This window comes from Meleagris gallopavo, chromosome 3 (assembly GCF_905368555.1).
Source record: "Meleagris gallopavo chromosome 3, MGAL_WU_HG_1.1, whole genome shotgun sequence".
NCBI classification, from domain to species: domain Eukaryota; kingdom Metazoa; phylum Chordata; class Aves; order Galliformes; family Phasianidae; genus Meleagris; species Meleagris gallopavo.
Window position 1 is genome coordinate 92,855,550 of NC_139406.1, and position 17,073 is coordinate 92,872,622.

The 17,073-nt window shown below is 43.8% G+C and overlaps 1 protein-coding gene across 1 annotated transcript; it reads right to left on the reverse strand.

Moving 5' to 3' along the window:
* Window positions 1–3,648: 3,648 nt before the first annotated feature.
* On the reverse strand, window positions 3,649–7,519 carry LOC100541197 (lymphocyte antigen 6E-like). The gene is made up of 3 exons (XM_003205323.4): window positions 7,468–7,519; window positions 4,564–4,683; window positions 3,649–4,062 (listed from the first exon to the last, which is right to left on the reverse strand). The coding sequence occupies exons 1-3, from the start codon at window positions 7,517–7,519 to the stop codon at window positions 3,854–3,856; spliced, it is 381 nt and encodes a 126-aa protein (XP_003205371.2). The 3' UTR covers window positions 3,649–3,853.
* Between the last annotated feature and the right edge of the window lie 9,554 nt (window positions 7,520–17,073).

Below are 17,073 nucleotides of genomic sequence, written 5' to 3' on the forward strand. Positions count from 1 at the left end.
GTGTGTCAGATGATGAGTGATTGAGAGTAACGTGTCAGTGCTTGTATGGGGAAATATGCTTTGTTGGAAATCTAAACAAGCGTATATTCTCCCCCCTCCCCCCCACAATTCTTTTCTGAGTTATTTCACAATGTGGCTTACTCATCTGGTACTAAGTATGCAACAGTTTCTAATTCTGGATAAGTGGAGGAAAAGCAACACACGAAAACAAAACAGAGTCCACGTGAGAAGAGAGCGCTCGCCTTTCCAGGCTCTGAGCAAAGGCTGCATCCTCCAGGATCCCATCCTCACACACTGTTAGTGCATATGGAAATCGATTGAATTTGAAATTGAAATTGGGATGGAAACGTCTTCAAAATGTCTCCCAGGATTCTCAGTACAGCTAGATCACAAGAGCAATCTCCTTCCACTGCATTTCATAGGGGACCAGATATAATTTTCTTGAGTCTTTTCAATACTGCAGTTCAAAATCCTAAATGTTTCTGTTCAAAAAAGTGGATATTTTATATGAGGGAAGATATTCTCTTATTGGAAAATAAATTCCACTAGGCAACGAAAATGACCACCTAAATTAGAAAATAAAAATATCATCCACCCCCATCACATTGAGCAAGCTGTGAATTTTCTCACAAATTGCAAAGAAACAAATGTCAGGGAGAAAAAAAAACAACAACAGACAAAACATTGAAAACACGGAGAGTGAGGGGCTGCCTGATCAATGTTCTCAGCTCATTAAGTCTTCAGAAAAAAAGAATGATAGCCAACCAGTATTATTCTAAACACCTGACAGAAATACTCCTTTGGGTTTCCATACGGTGCTCTTTATTTCTCCATTTTTACCATATTTCAACCTCTCTCCCTGTACAAAATCAGATCATTCTTCATTTTCTTCTCATCTCTATTGCCTTTTCCTCCCACTTTTGTCTTTCTGCCATCTATCCATTGGGATGGAGGCACAGTCCCAAAAATGATCCAGCTGGGTCCCTTGCACGTGACACTCAGAGCAACCTGTGTGCCCCAGGCTTCTGTCAGGGACTCTGCCCCTTGCTGTTCTCCATCTGTTGTATTTTCTTTTTTTCTTGGTCTCAAAATTGCTTAGATTTCCACCTCCCACTACATAGTTGAGCTTCCAGTAGGACCCACCTCCAATCATTATCTCATTGGAAAGGCATGCCCAGTTCTTCAAGTGTTGTAAGTCTTTCCAGTGTCTCGTAAACTGAATGTAGAAATATTGCTAGTATGGAAACTTACATGACTAAGGTGAGGAAATTTCTGCTTTCTCAATCGGTAGGGAATGAAACTCAGCTGGAACAGAGGCAGCAATTAACCAAGAAAGCTCAAAGGAGCGGTGTTGTTTGACTGTGGAAAGCCAATGCCTTCGTAATGTTGTACCAGGCAGGAGGAAAATAGAAGCTTGCACCCTCCATACCAGGGACTGCAGCCCTCATTTCCTTGAAATAGTTTGTTATCTCCAATCCAGAAGAGATTTCATGCGTTTTTATTGGCAAATCAACTTTTACTGTAGACTGTTCAAGGTAACAGCAGAGAAGGGTGCTCCAGCCACCAGGCAATGTCATTCTGCAGCCTGTACCTTGCACTGCAGAGGCAGCCCACATTCAGTTTTATTTCAGCCAGCAGCATCCATTAACAGGTACAGAAATAGCAGATCTGCCAGGCACTTTTTTTTTCTTCCCTTCCTTGTAGTTTCATCTAAGCAAAAACCAAAATATGTCTTGTCTCCTGCAAGCTGCTGAGATCTGGAGATGGAGAGAATGTATTTTTTAAAGGAGGTATTGCAGGGTTTTTGTATGCTCCTGCAACTGGCTCCATGTGTGTCTCTGATGTTAATGCTATCTTCAACTCTTATCAATACCAGGTGAAATAGATTGAAAAGAATCCAAGCGGATAGAAAGAGGTCACCAGATGGACCCAGGCAAAAGAGAAGAGAATATTACAGCTTACAAGTGTTTAGATGTTATGAAATTCCAGAACATTTTGAAAAGAGAAACAAGGGATTTAAATGAGAGTGAGGGGGATGTGTGTTTTGCTTGTCATGTTTTACTCATCTTGTTCTAAACCGAGTTGAGGTCACCACAGGAGATGGATGAATAATTTCTTTATTTTGGTGAAAACATGTATTTTTTCATGAAATGAAAGCTGAATTTTAAAGTTAATCATGGTGCCTAATTCAAATGTTGTTTATAGATTTTGCAGTTGGCCCAAAGCCTTAAGAATAATTTCAGAAATTAATGTGGTTAGTATACAGGAAAAGTGATGATGAAAGCGATTAAAGAGAAGCGCAAAAGCCAAGTTTCTGTTTCTCCTTCCAAAAAGAAAAGCCACAACACTTCAGCTGTCCCATCTCATATTTCAAGGAATGCCAGGACACCCTCGTCGCCCAGAAAATAAATCTTTACAGAGTGACTAAGCCTTTCATAGCCTTCAGCCAGCACTGTGGTTTCTCACTGTGGTGTGGAAGTTCATGCCCTTTGCACTTTGCCTCGAGCACTGATGGAGCAGAACTCCCTAACCCAGCTGGGCTGCAAACAGGAGTTTTTTCCAGGCGTTACTTTTACTTAAGCTCTCCTAAAATGTAGCTCCTGTATGGTGTTCCACCAGGAATTATGCACCCTCTTGCTCCAGGAATGCAGGTCCTTTGACCATCTCCGTTATCTTAGAGCTCTGCTCTCCAAGAGCTCTTCTAGGATCTCCATCTCTCCCATTCCCAAGCCTCAAAATACAACAGCGAAAGAGATCACTCCATCTGATCAGGCATTGCCACCTCTCCAAGCTCTTTCTGCCCAATTCCCATCCCTGTTGGCGTGAGCAATCATTTAGAATCATAGAATCATGAAGGTTGGACAAGACCTCTAGGATCATCAAGTCCAATCTTCAACCCATTCCCACCATGTTCCACTATACCATGTCCCTCAGTGCCACATCTCCATGTTTCTGGAAAACTCCCTGGGGTGGTGACTCCAGTATTTCCCTGGGCAACCTGTGCCAATATCTCACCATGCTTTCAGAGGAGAAATTTTTCCTGAACTACCCAACCAACATCTTCTCCAAGCTGGCACAGAGGCCACCTCTCAATGAGGAGAACTCTAACAGTACTGTCCTTATCTTGAACATCCCCAGCATCTTGAGAACGCACTTTGACCCATTTTAAGAGGTTAAATCATCCACATTGCAGCGATCACATGAAGACTTGTTAGCACTGCCAAGAGTGCAACTTGCCAAGCTCCCACTCCCATGTGCTTGTAGTCACAAAACAGTTCTCTCTGCCACTACAAGTGCCAGCTTGCAGTGGGAACAACACAAATGGCTTTGACCTTTCCGCATTGACGCCTTCATTCATCAGCTCTGAGTGATCAGGCAGAACATGTGGCTTTATGGAGTATCTTTCTTGAGCTGCTGGATGCAATTGAGTCAATGGAGAAAGGCAGCCAAGAGAGTACTCCCAGACACTAAAAAAATAAAAGGAATTTGATGTGATGTAGAGATTCAAGCTGCAGCACTTTCTGGCAGAACTGTTTTCTCAGGCTGAGCTTAGTGTGGATATATCAAACACGCTCTAGAATAACATAAAACTTTATTTTGTCTGACGGTTGTCACATATGTGCAATCAAAATAGCTTTCTCAGGGAAAATTAGTACAAAATAATCAGGGGAAAAAAAAATAGGAGCTATACTGCCATGCCAGTTTGTGGGTCAGATCTGAAAAAGAAGTGTTGGAAAAAAAAGCAGAATAGCATAGACCTTGATGGAGACATTTGACAAAAGATGTTATTTAATCTATTTGGCAAGAGCATGTGTCCTTGGGTCATCACATCTTCTCCCACCCTCAACCCTCATCACAATCCTGCCCTAATGACGCAGATCAAACTGGCTACTGTTCCCAGGAACATCACAGCATAGCTCAATTTTACACTGTTGGCACCACTGAAATTGCACAGGGAGGTCTTGCAGCACTTGGTGGAAATGGCCACCACGCCAAAGTCTGTGTTGGTCTCAGGACAGTCTGCAGAACATTTCTTGGTTATGCGATATCCCATGTCTTTGCCTGGATGAAAAGACAAGAAAGAAGAGTTGTGAAGTAAGATTCCCCTGCAAGTCCTCACCAGAGGAAAATGGGAGGAGTACAATGCTCTGCATTTAACTTGCAGTGCAGGAATAACAGAGATCAGCAGATTTGATGCGTACTGGGTGAGAGTTCACACAACTTGGCTCAAGTGCACAACGCTAGAAAGTCCTTGATAGAAATCCATGCCATGCTTCATGCAGGACAGCAAAAAATCACTGCCAACGCATATTTAATCTCTAAAACTACATTCCTAACGACTAACCCCTTTCTGTCCTATGTCACAAGCATGGGTATGAGCTTCCAGATCAAGCCATGAGGTCTGCTCATGAGAATATCTGTGTTCCACCTTATATGATGTGATCCTCAAGCCCTTGTGATCAACTCTTTCCAACAAGAGCAGCTACTGCCCTGAAGAAATTATTGCCCATCGCTGTCCTTGGAGACAAAAAACATAATTCTTGAGGTGTTATTAGTACTCACCAAACCCAGCAGCACTGTATGTGGTTGTACAGTATTTCTCATGGTCTTCACACTTGTAGGTTTTAAGACAGTTCCAGTTGGAGTGCTCATTTTCGCATGTGTAGCAAAACAAGGAGGAAGCTGGAAAGAGTATACATGACACACATCAGTGGCTTTAGCAATGCCCTCCTGGGAAGAAAGTGTCAAAAGCCATGTCCCTTTTTGGAAAATAAAAAGTACATGTTACAAATGAGTCTTCATGGCAAGTGAAATAAGAGGTTGGTTTTGATTAATGAAGCTGAAAAGGCAAGCAAAAGAAGAAAACAAGTTTTCTCTCTTTACTTTAGATTTTTGGTGATTAAATCTGAAAACACATTTTTCAGGTTCAGCAGTGCTCTCCTGTGACTTTTCCTCCAGACTAAGCTCCATCTCTCCCATGTTTTATGCTGGCCTGGTTGGCAGCCAATCTGCAGAAGCAGAACTTGGTATAGTTTAGCATAGCACAGTTTGGGCAAGGAGAGGATAAGCTGGTGCCATTCTCAGCTGAGAGTTTAGGATTTTTTTTAGTATTTTCAGAGTGCATCTGCAAAACATTGTACAGGCACGAATTAATTAAAGCCTATGATACCTCTGTGAGCTAAATTACTAAGCAGAGTCACGTTAAAGGGAGTTCCCTGGGAGAGGTTGCTCTGAACAATGGAGCGATTATTCCCACCATTGCCTCGAACAACATGTCCTCGGTGACATTATAAGCAGGTCTCAGCAAGGGCTATTACAAAGATAGGAGGTGGAAGGATATCTATTTCTGAACAAAACTGTTGTAAATTGATTCAGATTTCCAAGTTTGACACCTGGCCAAGCAAGAAACACAGGTGTGTTCCCTGGAGGTTGGTTCACAATTGCTGGGAGTGGAAAAATGGTTCCCATCCTGTTCAGAGTCCCATGACAGTGTCCTTACTTTTCTGGTCAGAGGTGAAGGAGGCAGTCAAGCAGATATCAAAGACAGCCTGCTCCATTGCCACCAATGGTTAGAATTATAGAATCATAGAAAAGTTGGAAAAGGCTACTAAGATCATCAAGTCCAACCATTAACCCATCCCCACCATATCTGCTAAACCATGCCACTCAGTCCCACATCTCCTCTTTTCTTGAACACCTCCAGGGATGGTGACCACAAGAACCTGCACAGCAAAAACCCCAGTGATTGAGGGTTCCTGATCAAAGGTGATAAACTGTCAACCCAGAGAGGGTTTTCATTTAGATCAAAATTTCCTTACTTCAGCTCTTTTTGGCTTTTTCAAGTTCTTATTTCTGCACACAGCAGCTCCTTTCAATTGATTTTGAACCTGTTTTTTTAATCTCCTTCCACTATTCTCTGAAGCCCAGTTGATTCAAACACATCCCTAAATTTGAACCTGCCCGTAACATTTGGTTAGACAACTCCAGAAGCAGCTATAAAAGAGAATATAAAGCCATTTTATGCCCAAACTCCCCCAGGTCAGAGAAGAAAAAGCTACTTTCTTTGCTGCACAAAGCTCAAGTGCCTTGCATACAGATCTGGAGCTTGGAACCTCACCAAACAACCGATCACCTTGTTCTGAAACCTTTCCAGATGGTCTTTCAACTTCCTTTTGAATTGACACATCAACACTCATTTCTTCTCTATCACTTGGATGAAGCCCCATCCCACCTTTCTCTCTGAAGGTCCCCTGACTCAGGCTGTGGATTGATATCCTTTGCATACCATGCAATAGCAATTCCAGACTTGCTATCTGACCAATATGTTACCAGATTTTTCAGTCCTTGTAGTCCTCCTTGATCTGTTCCTCTGATAAATCACACATAGCTATTTGAAAACAGTTCCTTCAGAGCTGAGATTCCAACACATGTGCAAAAGCAACTGAAATGCACTCGTGCTCTCTTTCACTAATGTAAGACAGGAAACCACTTAAAACACTGTAGTTGTTGTGAAGTCTTGCCTATGTTTGGCCTCCACCCTCCATTAGCTCTTGTTTTGCAAATGCAGCCAGAAATAGCCTTAGCAGTGCAAAAAGGCTTGCAGTACTCCTTGGGATTACAAACATGCAGGGAGAGCAACTGCTGTTGTTGGTTTTTTGTTGTTTTTTTTTTTTATTATTTGGTTATCTCCAGACAGTTATCAAGTCATATCTGCATCTCCTTTTGAAAGAGGCCAAGCACAACTTATTGTGGATCCCATTACAAATACACTCACTGTGAGGCACTTAAGAAAGCTCATCAAAGCTGTGAACAAAGAGCTCTTGGGTTTTCAAATATCTGCCAGCAACCCAGTTTCTTAATTGCAGTGCCACTGTGGGAAATAAAGCGAAACACTGGCAGAAGATGAAGCCTCAACATTAGCCCAGCTATCTTTATCAGCAACTCCAGCAGTTTCATTCAGGAACAAAAAGAAAACTGAAGGCAAAACCGTGAGCCCAGCTTAATTCATAGAATCATAGAATATTTTGAGTTGGAAGGGGCCCACAAGGATCATTGAGTCCAACTTCTGGCTCCGCATAGGACCACCCAAAGATCAAACCCTATGTCTGACAGCATTGTCCAAAAGAATTCTGACAGGCTTGATGGTCCTCAGCTCTTAGCATTTTTCAGTTCATGTATGTATCTTCAGATGCTCAGAGCACAGTACTCAAGAGTGAGAGAAACACAAGTGGTGAGCTCATCTTCTGTGAGGTATGAGCACCTTGTAGAGCTCAAGCAGAGCCTAAGACTCAACCTCACTAAATATTGTTTGAAGTAAGGAAGACCAAAGAAAAAAAAGTGCACTACCAAGACTTCAGAAATTGCAGCAAAAGCAGTCAAATCCTCTTGTTCTTGTATTATCTCTAACTTCTCTTCTGGCATTTCCATCCTCTCCACCTGGCTGCCCCAGCCTCTGTACCACCTTACCTTGCTCGGCACACAGGACTGCCACCAGCAGGGCAACAAGAAAAGCCTTCATGATTGTTGTACCCTCAGAGCCCGCACAGTGTGGGATGATGCACCATCGAAAGGTTTTATACTGGGACTGTGTTTGCTTCGACTTCATCTGATTGCATCAATTTGAAGTTTTGGGGAGTGACAGCCCATAATGTGGAATCAGCGCTGGGTGTGTTTGTGCGTAGGAAATAACCCATCACGCACAGCAATTTCTTCTACCTCTCACTCAGATCCAATCTGTTATTCCAACATCTGCAGGGCTAATTGGAGGAACAATTTATGATTCAGACATGGGAGTCCCTTCTTACTCTGTAGGGTTGAGCCACAAAACTTAGAGCAAGGCTGAGGCAGCCATGCCAGTCTGGTGTGGCTCATTGCTTTCATGATAGGTATCATCTGGCATCCTCCATCCATGATAGGACAGCTTCATATCTGTCATAATGAAAGTGGGAGAATAGGTAAATAATGGGATTTTCACTGGCTTGCCCATAGTCCTTCAGAATTAACACACTTGTACCGAGAAAAGTACTTTAAGCAGAAAAACACTGTACTGTAACATTCCCACAATACAAATAGTTGTGCCTGAAGACTGTCACAGAGGTTCTCAAGGGCTGGAGCAGGAATAGGGTCCAATGCCTTTGTTTGTTCTGCTTCTCTGCCCTCCAGAAACATTTGGGGTTTCCAAGCGACAATGCTTGTTGTTATGTCAGGATTCTATCAGGTTTTTCCAGTCCTTGGTGACCTCCTCAGTATATCCAGGCTCCCTCCCCCTGCTCTCACAACCACACTGTCACCTCTTGCCACATAGCTCAGGATGCAGCAGAGGCAAAAGAGAATGGGAACATCTGTGGGAGTTAAATTGGGAATGATCAGAAATGAAAATAAGAAAGAAATGAAATACATGCTGGTCAAGAGGAGATTTCATCAGACCAGGAGTCTTCAGAGAGAGAAAAGACCAAGGGGAGTTCAGAAGCAAGACAGATTTGCTTCTGGGGTTTAGGAACATGGTTTATTGGGAAATATTGGTAGGTAGACAGTGGACAGTGGAATAGAGGGCCTCAGAGGTCTTTTCCAACCTTAATGATTCTATGATTCTAAAATTTAAAAGTCATGGAGTGTGTGGAAACAGAATGAAAAGCATCCAATTGTTTTTTCTTTTCCCTACATTGCTCCCCAGCATGTTGGTTCACAGTCTGTATATTCAGGATCCTATGTAGATGGCTTCTTGCCATCTGCATCCTATGTAGATTGCTTCTTGATTTGTCTTTTGTTTCCAGTCCTTCTTTTGTCCAATTCCTCATTCCTTCTATCCCCAGTGCTTTCTCTCTCTGCTTTGCCTGCAGCAGGATGGAAGCATCCTATTTTCAGAGTCCTCCATTCTTCTTTCTAGATTTGCCCTGACCTTGAACATGAATCTTTAATCATCTCTTCTTTTAGCAAGGTTGTGTGAGTCCCACATGACAGCTAATGCAGCAGTGATACTTAGGAAATAATCTGCAAAAAAGCCATACTCTCTGCACCAGACATTGTACAAATACATGCATGAATGCTATTAGGAAGGAAATACGATCTGCTGGAGAGTGGAGGGAGCAAGGATAAGTATTAGTCCACATTCTTGTTTTACTTACAATATCCAGCCTCCAGCTGGCCAGCAATGAAATAGAAAGGAAGAACTTTCCTCTCCGTCTACACCGAAAATCCAGAAAAGAAATCGAAAGAAAGAAAATAAATTGAATTATTGCTCTTAATCCAGCCTGTCTTGGAGCCAACCAAGCAGAGAAATGCTTGTCCTCAGCAGGAAGAAAGGAGCAGTGCATGAACACAGACCACAACAAGAAAGGAGAAAGGCTTTGAAATTAAAACAAATAAATGAGCAGTAAATAAATGACACTGTTAAAGCACAGTGCAGCAGAACAGAAAATCTACAAGTGAGAAATGGGCTGTAGGAAGTAGAAATGTAGGAAAGCATTTAAATAAATTAGAGAGAGGGAAGGCTAATAATAATAAACAAGATTAATTTTTCAGCCAGAACTGGAAAGAGAGAAAGAGAGAGTTGAGAAATATTGTTACAAAGCAAAAATAAATCAAATTGAACAGACAAAGCTCTAGTGGGGAAATAATTAAAGACGGTCAGAGGGAATGGGATGGGAGGGAAGGATTGGTCCTTCACTGTGTCCCCTGTGGTGGCATTACTTAATCACTGTGCACAGTGCACATGTTTTGTGCAGATGCTGCTTAGGTTTTAACCACATCGCTTTAGGTCTGAGGAGTATTTTCTATAGCTCCACAAATCTCAGCTGCAGTCCTGTAAAGCCTGGGGTGCAGAAGGCAACTAGAGCATCATCTGGCCCCTACCCCTGTATCCTGAAGGAGAAAACTGCAAAAACTTTCAGATCCAGACCAGGTTCTGGCCATGTCTCAAACTGCTTTTTTCTTGCATGGTGTTGTTATTGCAGTCACGCCCAGGGCCACTGCCAGGGCTCTGGGCTCCCACCAATACCACCAAAAGGAGCCAAGTATGTCTTGAAGGTCACTTTTTAAAAGGAGAGGAAAAAGCTAGGGGGGGAAAAAAAAAAAATAGAAGACAAAGGGCACGGGATGGGGGGGGAGAGCCAAAGGTGGGCTAGGTGGTCACCAACCTGATGGTACCATGGAAGGTGTAAAAAGTTAACAGAGCCTCAGGGTTTTAAGGAAGAAACTTTAACCCACTTTGTGTTTGGCAGTGGTCAGCACGTGTGTTTGTGCCAGACCTTGGGAGCACATTTTTCAAAGCTTGTCCCCTTTTATGTAACTGCAAATAGACAAAGAGTGTTCTCAATGCACGATGGAGCAGATATATGTTACAAATGTCAAGGTCCAAGAAAGTTTTACTTTCAGTTCCCTCTGATTTCTCTCTTTTTTCTTTCTGGAGGATGGCTCCAATCACAGAAATTCTTCATTTCAGCTCACGATTGCAAACTGCCGAATGTGGGAGAGAAGAGATCGTGGGACAATAAGAAAAGGAACAAGTTATGAGCTGTGCTCATGACATGCCTGAATCACGCAACTGGAGCATGCAGGGCAAGCAGTCCAGCTCAGCCCCAGATAGAATCAGGCTGGTCAGGTTGTGTCCTCTCCTCCCTCCTTGATGGGTCAGGGGAGGCTCCATATTTCATTGCAGTGGCAACGGAGTTAAGTGTAGAGGCATCTGACTGGTAGAATCAAAGAATCATTAATGTCAGAAAATACCACTTAGACTATCAGGTCCAACTGTTGACCCTTCACCATGATGAATATTAAACCATGTGGTCAAGTGCCACATCTCCTTAGTTCTTGAACGCCTCCAGGGATGGGACTCCACTACTTCTCTGGACAGCCTGTTCCAGTGCATTATCACTCCTCTGGGAAAGCATTTTTCCTGACATCCAACATGAACCTCTCCTAGTGGACCTTAAGGTCATTACCTCCCATTCTAGCTCCAAACAGAACAAGTAGGCTCCAAACAGGACAGAGACTCCTCAAGGCAGTCTTATGGAAGCTAGTGGAGGCTACCAAGCCTCCAGCTAGGAAGCACAGGACTTGCCCAAATTCACCTTGTCTGGCTGAAAACAATATGAATTTAGTAGACTTTTATCTCAGCATGACAGCTGACTGTCACGAAAAGTTTTGCCATTGGTCACAAGAGTTGAATAACAGGAGTAGTAAGGCTTGAGAACAGGTTGCCCAAAATTGTGGAAGCATTATAGACCATGTTGAGTGGGGCACTGGGCAGCCTGATCTAGTGGATGGTAACCCTGTTTACAAAAGGGAGATTGGAACTATATGATTTTTGAGGTCCCTTCCAACCCAAGTCAGTCTATGATTCTATGATTCTATGAGCATGAGCCTACTGGGGCCATGGCTACCAGCCACGAAGCTACGAAAACCATTCTCACATGCCTTGTACCTTCAAGGTCGTGAGAGATAACTCATCCCCATCAGCTTGGGACACATCAGACAACTCATAGAAGCATAGAATCATAAAGGTAGGAAAAGGCCACTAAGATCACCTAGTTCAGTGACGGGGTCAAGTATTCTGATTCACATCCCCATCAATGTCCTGGCTCAAGGATCACATCCAGAATAGCAAACAGGGCACAAGCCCAGCCTTATCCATACCATCAGACTATCAACACAGTTTGGGCACACCCCAATCAGCAGCCCTCACATGAGAATGTTCCTTGCAAGCAATTTGGAGGTCACCACCCTGTTTGTAAAGAAAAGAGGCTGTGAATGTGAATCATCCTTCTTGGATTCAGAGCCAAGGTTTATGTTGATGGTGAGATCTCTGTAGCCAGGAGGAGGGATACTGGAAGTCTGTAGGGTCTGAAGGAAAAAGGACAGTGGAAAGGATGGTTGGGATGAAGAAGAGCTGAAAGAGAAAATTCCCTTGGCATACCCTCTAAGGAGTTAATGCCAGTTCTCTCCAAGGAAGACACTACTGGTCACCACTGTGTTTGGAGAGACATTATCTTAGACAGGTTTATTGAAGCTACACTTGTAACACAGCTCAGCTGATAATTCTGCCATTGCATTTCCCTGAATGTGGGATATCTGGAGGTTCAGCCCTCCTAAAATTCAAGATCCTAGAGTCACGTGGAGGTGCAGGGAACAGTCATTTGGAGCTTCTAGGGATATGTGAGAGAAACTCATCAGTGAAACAGCTGTGGTAGCAACTGGCCTTGTGAGAGCCTTCACAGGGACACCAGAAAGTCATGGTGTACTTGTCCATTTACCTTCTTTCAGAAATATAATTTCCCTTATCTACCCATTATAAAAGCACCCAGCATGCCACACATCCCCTTCTTCCCCAGAAGGCAAGGAAATAGTCATGCTTTGCAAAATTGTTCTCTTTTTTTTTTTTTTTTTTTTTTTTTTTTTTTAATTTGCTTGACTCATCCAGTGATTTGACTGATGGTTCTTTCAGGGCTGGAAATATCTTCTGCTGTGCAACGTGCAACCTGATAGCTAAAATTTCCATGGTTAGATGAGAGCTGAGAGTGAAATGAGAAAACTTTCTTTCTCCATCTGGGGGAAAGCTGTAATGAGCTCCATAGACAACCTGTCTTCAGTTCATTTGTTTTAAAAATTCTGATTCTGATTTCTTGCAGGTGAGACCCAACTAAGAGTGGAAAGTGAGACTCAGTTGAGAGTGGAAAAATTCAGCACATGCGTGGGAAGATCAGGATGCTCCAGTTTTTCTCCTGACCCACTCCTGCTCACCCAGCAAGGCGTCAATACCCCAGTTGCATGGTGAGAAAAAGGTGCTTGTTACATCTAGAAACTCGTCACACCTTGGATAATAGCCATGCTGAAACCTCCACAACTGCATCCTCAAAGGCAGTCAGGGAGAGCAAGGAGAACAAGGCTGTCTCTGCAAGAGCTGAACCCACAACAAGAGGAGGAGCAGTGGATGGAGGAAACATCCTGGCTGAAACCATCCCAACCCGAAAGGTGTGTTTTCAGAAGGGTAGAGAAACAGCAGGATATCTGGGAACTCAATCGTATGCCTAACGGAGCAAGCAAGAGGGTATTTTCCCAGGAGGATCAGCCAAAGAGTCTGAGCTATGTGGTTATTATTTTATTTTATTTTATTTTATTATTATCATGGAGAAAATATGGTTTTATGTTGTATGTTTTCACTGGTGGTCAAGCAGAGGGAAGGAAAGGAACTGGTCTGTCTTTGCAGCATATTACAGCCTTCCCAGGTTTGGTTCTTTACCCCCATCCCTGCTGCTCTAGGTTATGGGGAGAGAAGCTCTCTTGCCACAGTCCATGCCGTCTATTGGTGGAGCAGCCCCTCCAAAACCCAGCTCACCAGTCACATAGCACAAACAAAAGCTTTGAAAATCTCATGGATGACAGCCTGGGAAGGGCATGGGAACAAAAAGCCACCCACACCATGCCAGGGAGCAATAGCAGCGTGGAAAAACCACACTGGGTTTGTAGATACCATTGTGCTTGCCAAGAAAAGGGCATAGTTGGAACAATGTGTCCCAGTTTGACTGTATACACTGGGTACTGGGTTTTGACTCATTCCCAATTTGAGAAGCATGCCCAAAATCACTGGCATGGTAAAGAGGTGGATTTTGCTGCTGTAGCTGCAATTGCTGCTTTCCTTTGCAGCCCAAAGCACAACCAGGGCAGGGAAAGGAATCAGGATCTCTGATGGGAAAAGCAGCTCTATGAGGTTTTCCTCTCTCTGATTGCGTGAGGCAGGGAAACATTCTCCCATTTCTGAGCTGTAAACGCAGGGAGCAGAGAAACACGGCTAGGAAGAGGAGGATACAACACACCATACTAAGCATGCAATTACTGCATGTGCAGGAATTGGGTTGCACAACATGGTTGTGCCCTCTGAAGTGCTCTGATAATAAAAAGGAGATTTGAACCTACATCTACACCAGTAAATAAGTCAAGGACAAGGGCATGGGCTTGCTCATCAACACAATTCCAGAGGTGAATTTTTCACCAATGTCAAGACCATGTGCAGGAGACAGCCCTGACCCAGTGGGCCATTTTTCTGTAATGCTTGGGATGTGCTGAGCACCATTTGTGCTGGTTTCCTTGGAAGCAGGAGAGGATCTCAGGCAGGACTGGGTTTCTGCCACCACGCCTTGGTGACAGTGGGTATTTTGGGAAATTAAATTCCCCAAATCTCAGCAATTCTTCAGGCTTTTCTTCCTCTGAATCCTTCAGTCCCACAATGTGGACAAGCCCTGGGGGGAGCATCAATCTGCAGTTACATTGAGCACGGCAGCTTTTCCCCACACAGCAAAAACTCTGAGCATGGGAAAAGGAGAAACAAAGAGCCTGGAGAGGTTTTTAAGCTGTGCAGAGGGGACAAAGCACTGCCTTCCCTTGTCACCACTGCTGACATCCAGCTGGGAGCTGGAGTCAGGAGTAGATAAGCTGGTGTCCCAGGTTTTCTAGGGTGGAGGACATTTCCAAACCTTCTCCTTGCTCTCCTCTCTGCTGTCGCATTTATTTACTCTGCCCTCCTCACCCACGCCAGTGCTCTCACCCACTGCTTTTAGAGGTTTCCTGAGGACACAGGACTCTATATCTTATCTTGCTGTTGGGATCATCTCTGGGGGACAAGTCCTGGCCCTGCAATCTCTACTCTGTGCACCACCCGGATCCTGATGGTTAAACATGAGACTGATGGCTCATGAATCCTTTCAGATGGGTTTGAGCTCATGCTTCTGACTGCGAGACTTGTGTCTTTGCTGTCACCAAATCATGCTTTGGCCAAGCAACCAATACACTGAGCAACATCCCTTGCTCTCACTTCCAATTGTAAAATGGTCCTAATAGAGCTCCTAGCAAGAGCTCCTCAGCTCTACAGTGAGTCGAAGAACAGCATTTCTGTAGGAGGGAGCAACGTGGGAGCAGCTCTGGTTTTGCCATGACAGATTTCTGTGTTGCATGAAAGGAAGGATGAGTGTTACATCGGTTATAGCAGAACAGCACTGCAGGATCTGAGCTTTGCATGGCACCAGGAGGGCAGGTTTTAAGGGTTCATGAGGGGGCTAAACCCCATGGATAAGGAGGAATGGAAAGAGTTAGTGGAATTTAGCATTAGAGAGGGGAGATGATGTTAAAGGAGTCATTGCAAAGAGGGAATGTGCAGGAAAATCAGAAAGAGGGGACAGATTCATCCATAATTCAGTTTGGATATTATGAGAAATTTATTCTCAGAAGGAGTGGTGAGGGATTGAAACGGGCTGCACAGGGAGGTAATGGAGTCACTGTCCCTGGAGGTGTTCCAGAAACATGTAGCTGTGGCACTGAGGGACATGGTTTAGTGGGCATTGTGGTGATGGGTTGACAATTGGATTAGATGATTGTAGTGGTCTTTTCCAACCTTACTGATTCTATGATTCTGTAAAAGCACAGATCCCTCCAGTTTGATTCTCTCTTCACTCCCTAGGCCAGGGGACTTTGCAGATGCCAAGTAAAGAATGTTCCCTGCATAAAATCCAGCAATTGGCAGGACTCTCAAGAGCACCACAGGAAGGAAGGGAGGTTTGCATCCCATTTCCAAGTATCCCACAGCCATACGCTGCGGGCTGAAACCTTGCAGAGCTTGGTACCAGCTTTGGGCTTTGGATATTTTGTTGGATGGGACTATGGACAGCCTGGTAGTGACTGGCAACCCTGCCTATGGCGCAGGGGCTTGGAACTTGATGACCTTTAAAGTCCCTCACAACCCAAATTATTCCATGGTTCTGTGGTTCCATGATTCTATGAGTCTATGCTAGAGCAAGAACAAGCTCCCCAGGAGTTGGTATGAGACAAACAAGAAAACCCTATGCCAACAAACAGAGGCACGTCCCCTGCTGCCGACAGCGTGGGAGTAAGCAGACGCTGGAGGCTCGCCAGGGCTGCTCACACAGTCTGGTTGGTTTCCAGCAGAGCCCTTGCATCCCTTGCATGGCTGCTGGTTTCTGTCTCTGTTCCCTTGAAAATTGCTCTGGCATTCTGTAGCCACTCCAGTACCGTACAGAGGCATCAGCTCCCTCTCGTGGGCTTGGATCAACTCTCATTGTTGGAATCCAGCCAGGATTTCCCAGGAAGGTGATTTTCTTTTTTCTTTTTTTCTTTTTTTTTTTGACACCTGCCACTCTGAATATTCACTAACACAAAATTGAAGTTTTGTGGGAATGTGTTGACTTCTGTCAGGTTTCCTTTCTATAAGTATAAGGAGTCTTATTTCTCCCCTTATTTTTGCAGTCATTATTTTTATTTTGTCAGTGATTCAAAGCAACTAATTTGGAGAATCACCCTAAAGTGTCCAGTTTTCTACTAACTCAAGGTTGATGCATCCAGAATTGAGATACATCAATGAAGGCCATGGTGTAGCTTCCCAAAGGTTGTTTCACTTCCTACTGGTTGAGAGGTGGTGGATTCACTGTTCCTGTACATGTTCAGGAAATGTGAAGATGTGGCACTGAGGAACATGGTTGAGTGATTTTGGTGATTGATTGGCAGTGGGACTAGGTGGTCTTGAAGGTGTTTTCTTAATGATTCTATGATTCTGTGTTCTGTGAAGTCAAAATGAAAATAAAAATAAAAACAGGTGGTTTCAATCTGTGCAACAAATAAAAATGTGACTTGACTCCATACAGAGCCTCAGAAATACTCTCATTCTAATTTCTGTTTTGAAAAACTCCCCAAATTGCTGGAATTTCCCTCAAAGTTGAGATCCCACCGTAGACCCCAGCAGGGAGGTGACATGAGTCCACGGAGATGTAAGACCACAAAAATGATCCAAGGGATGGAACACCTCCCCTGTGAGGACAAGCTGAGAGAGCTGAGGCTGTTCAGCCTGCAGAAGAGAAGGTTCCAGGGAGATCGGAGGAGCCTTTCAGTATCTAAAAGGGGGTCTGTAAGAAAGAAGGGGACAGACACGTTAGCAGGGTCCGTTGTGATAGGACAAGGAGAAATGGTTTCAAACTAAAAGAGGGGAGATTTAGACTGAATATAAGGACAATTATTTTATATATTTATTTATTTATTTTGCTATAAGGGTAGTGAAGCACTGGAACATGTTGC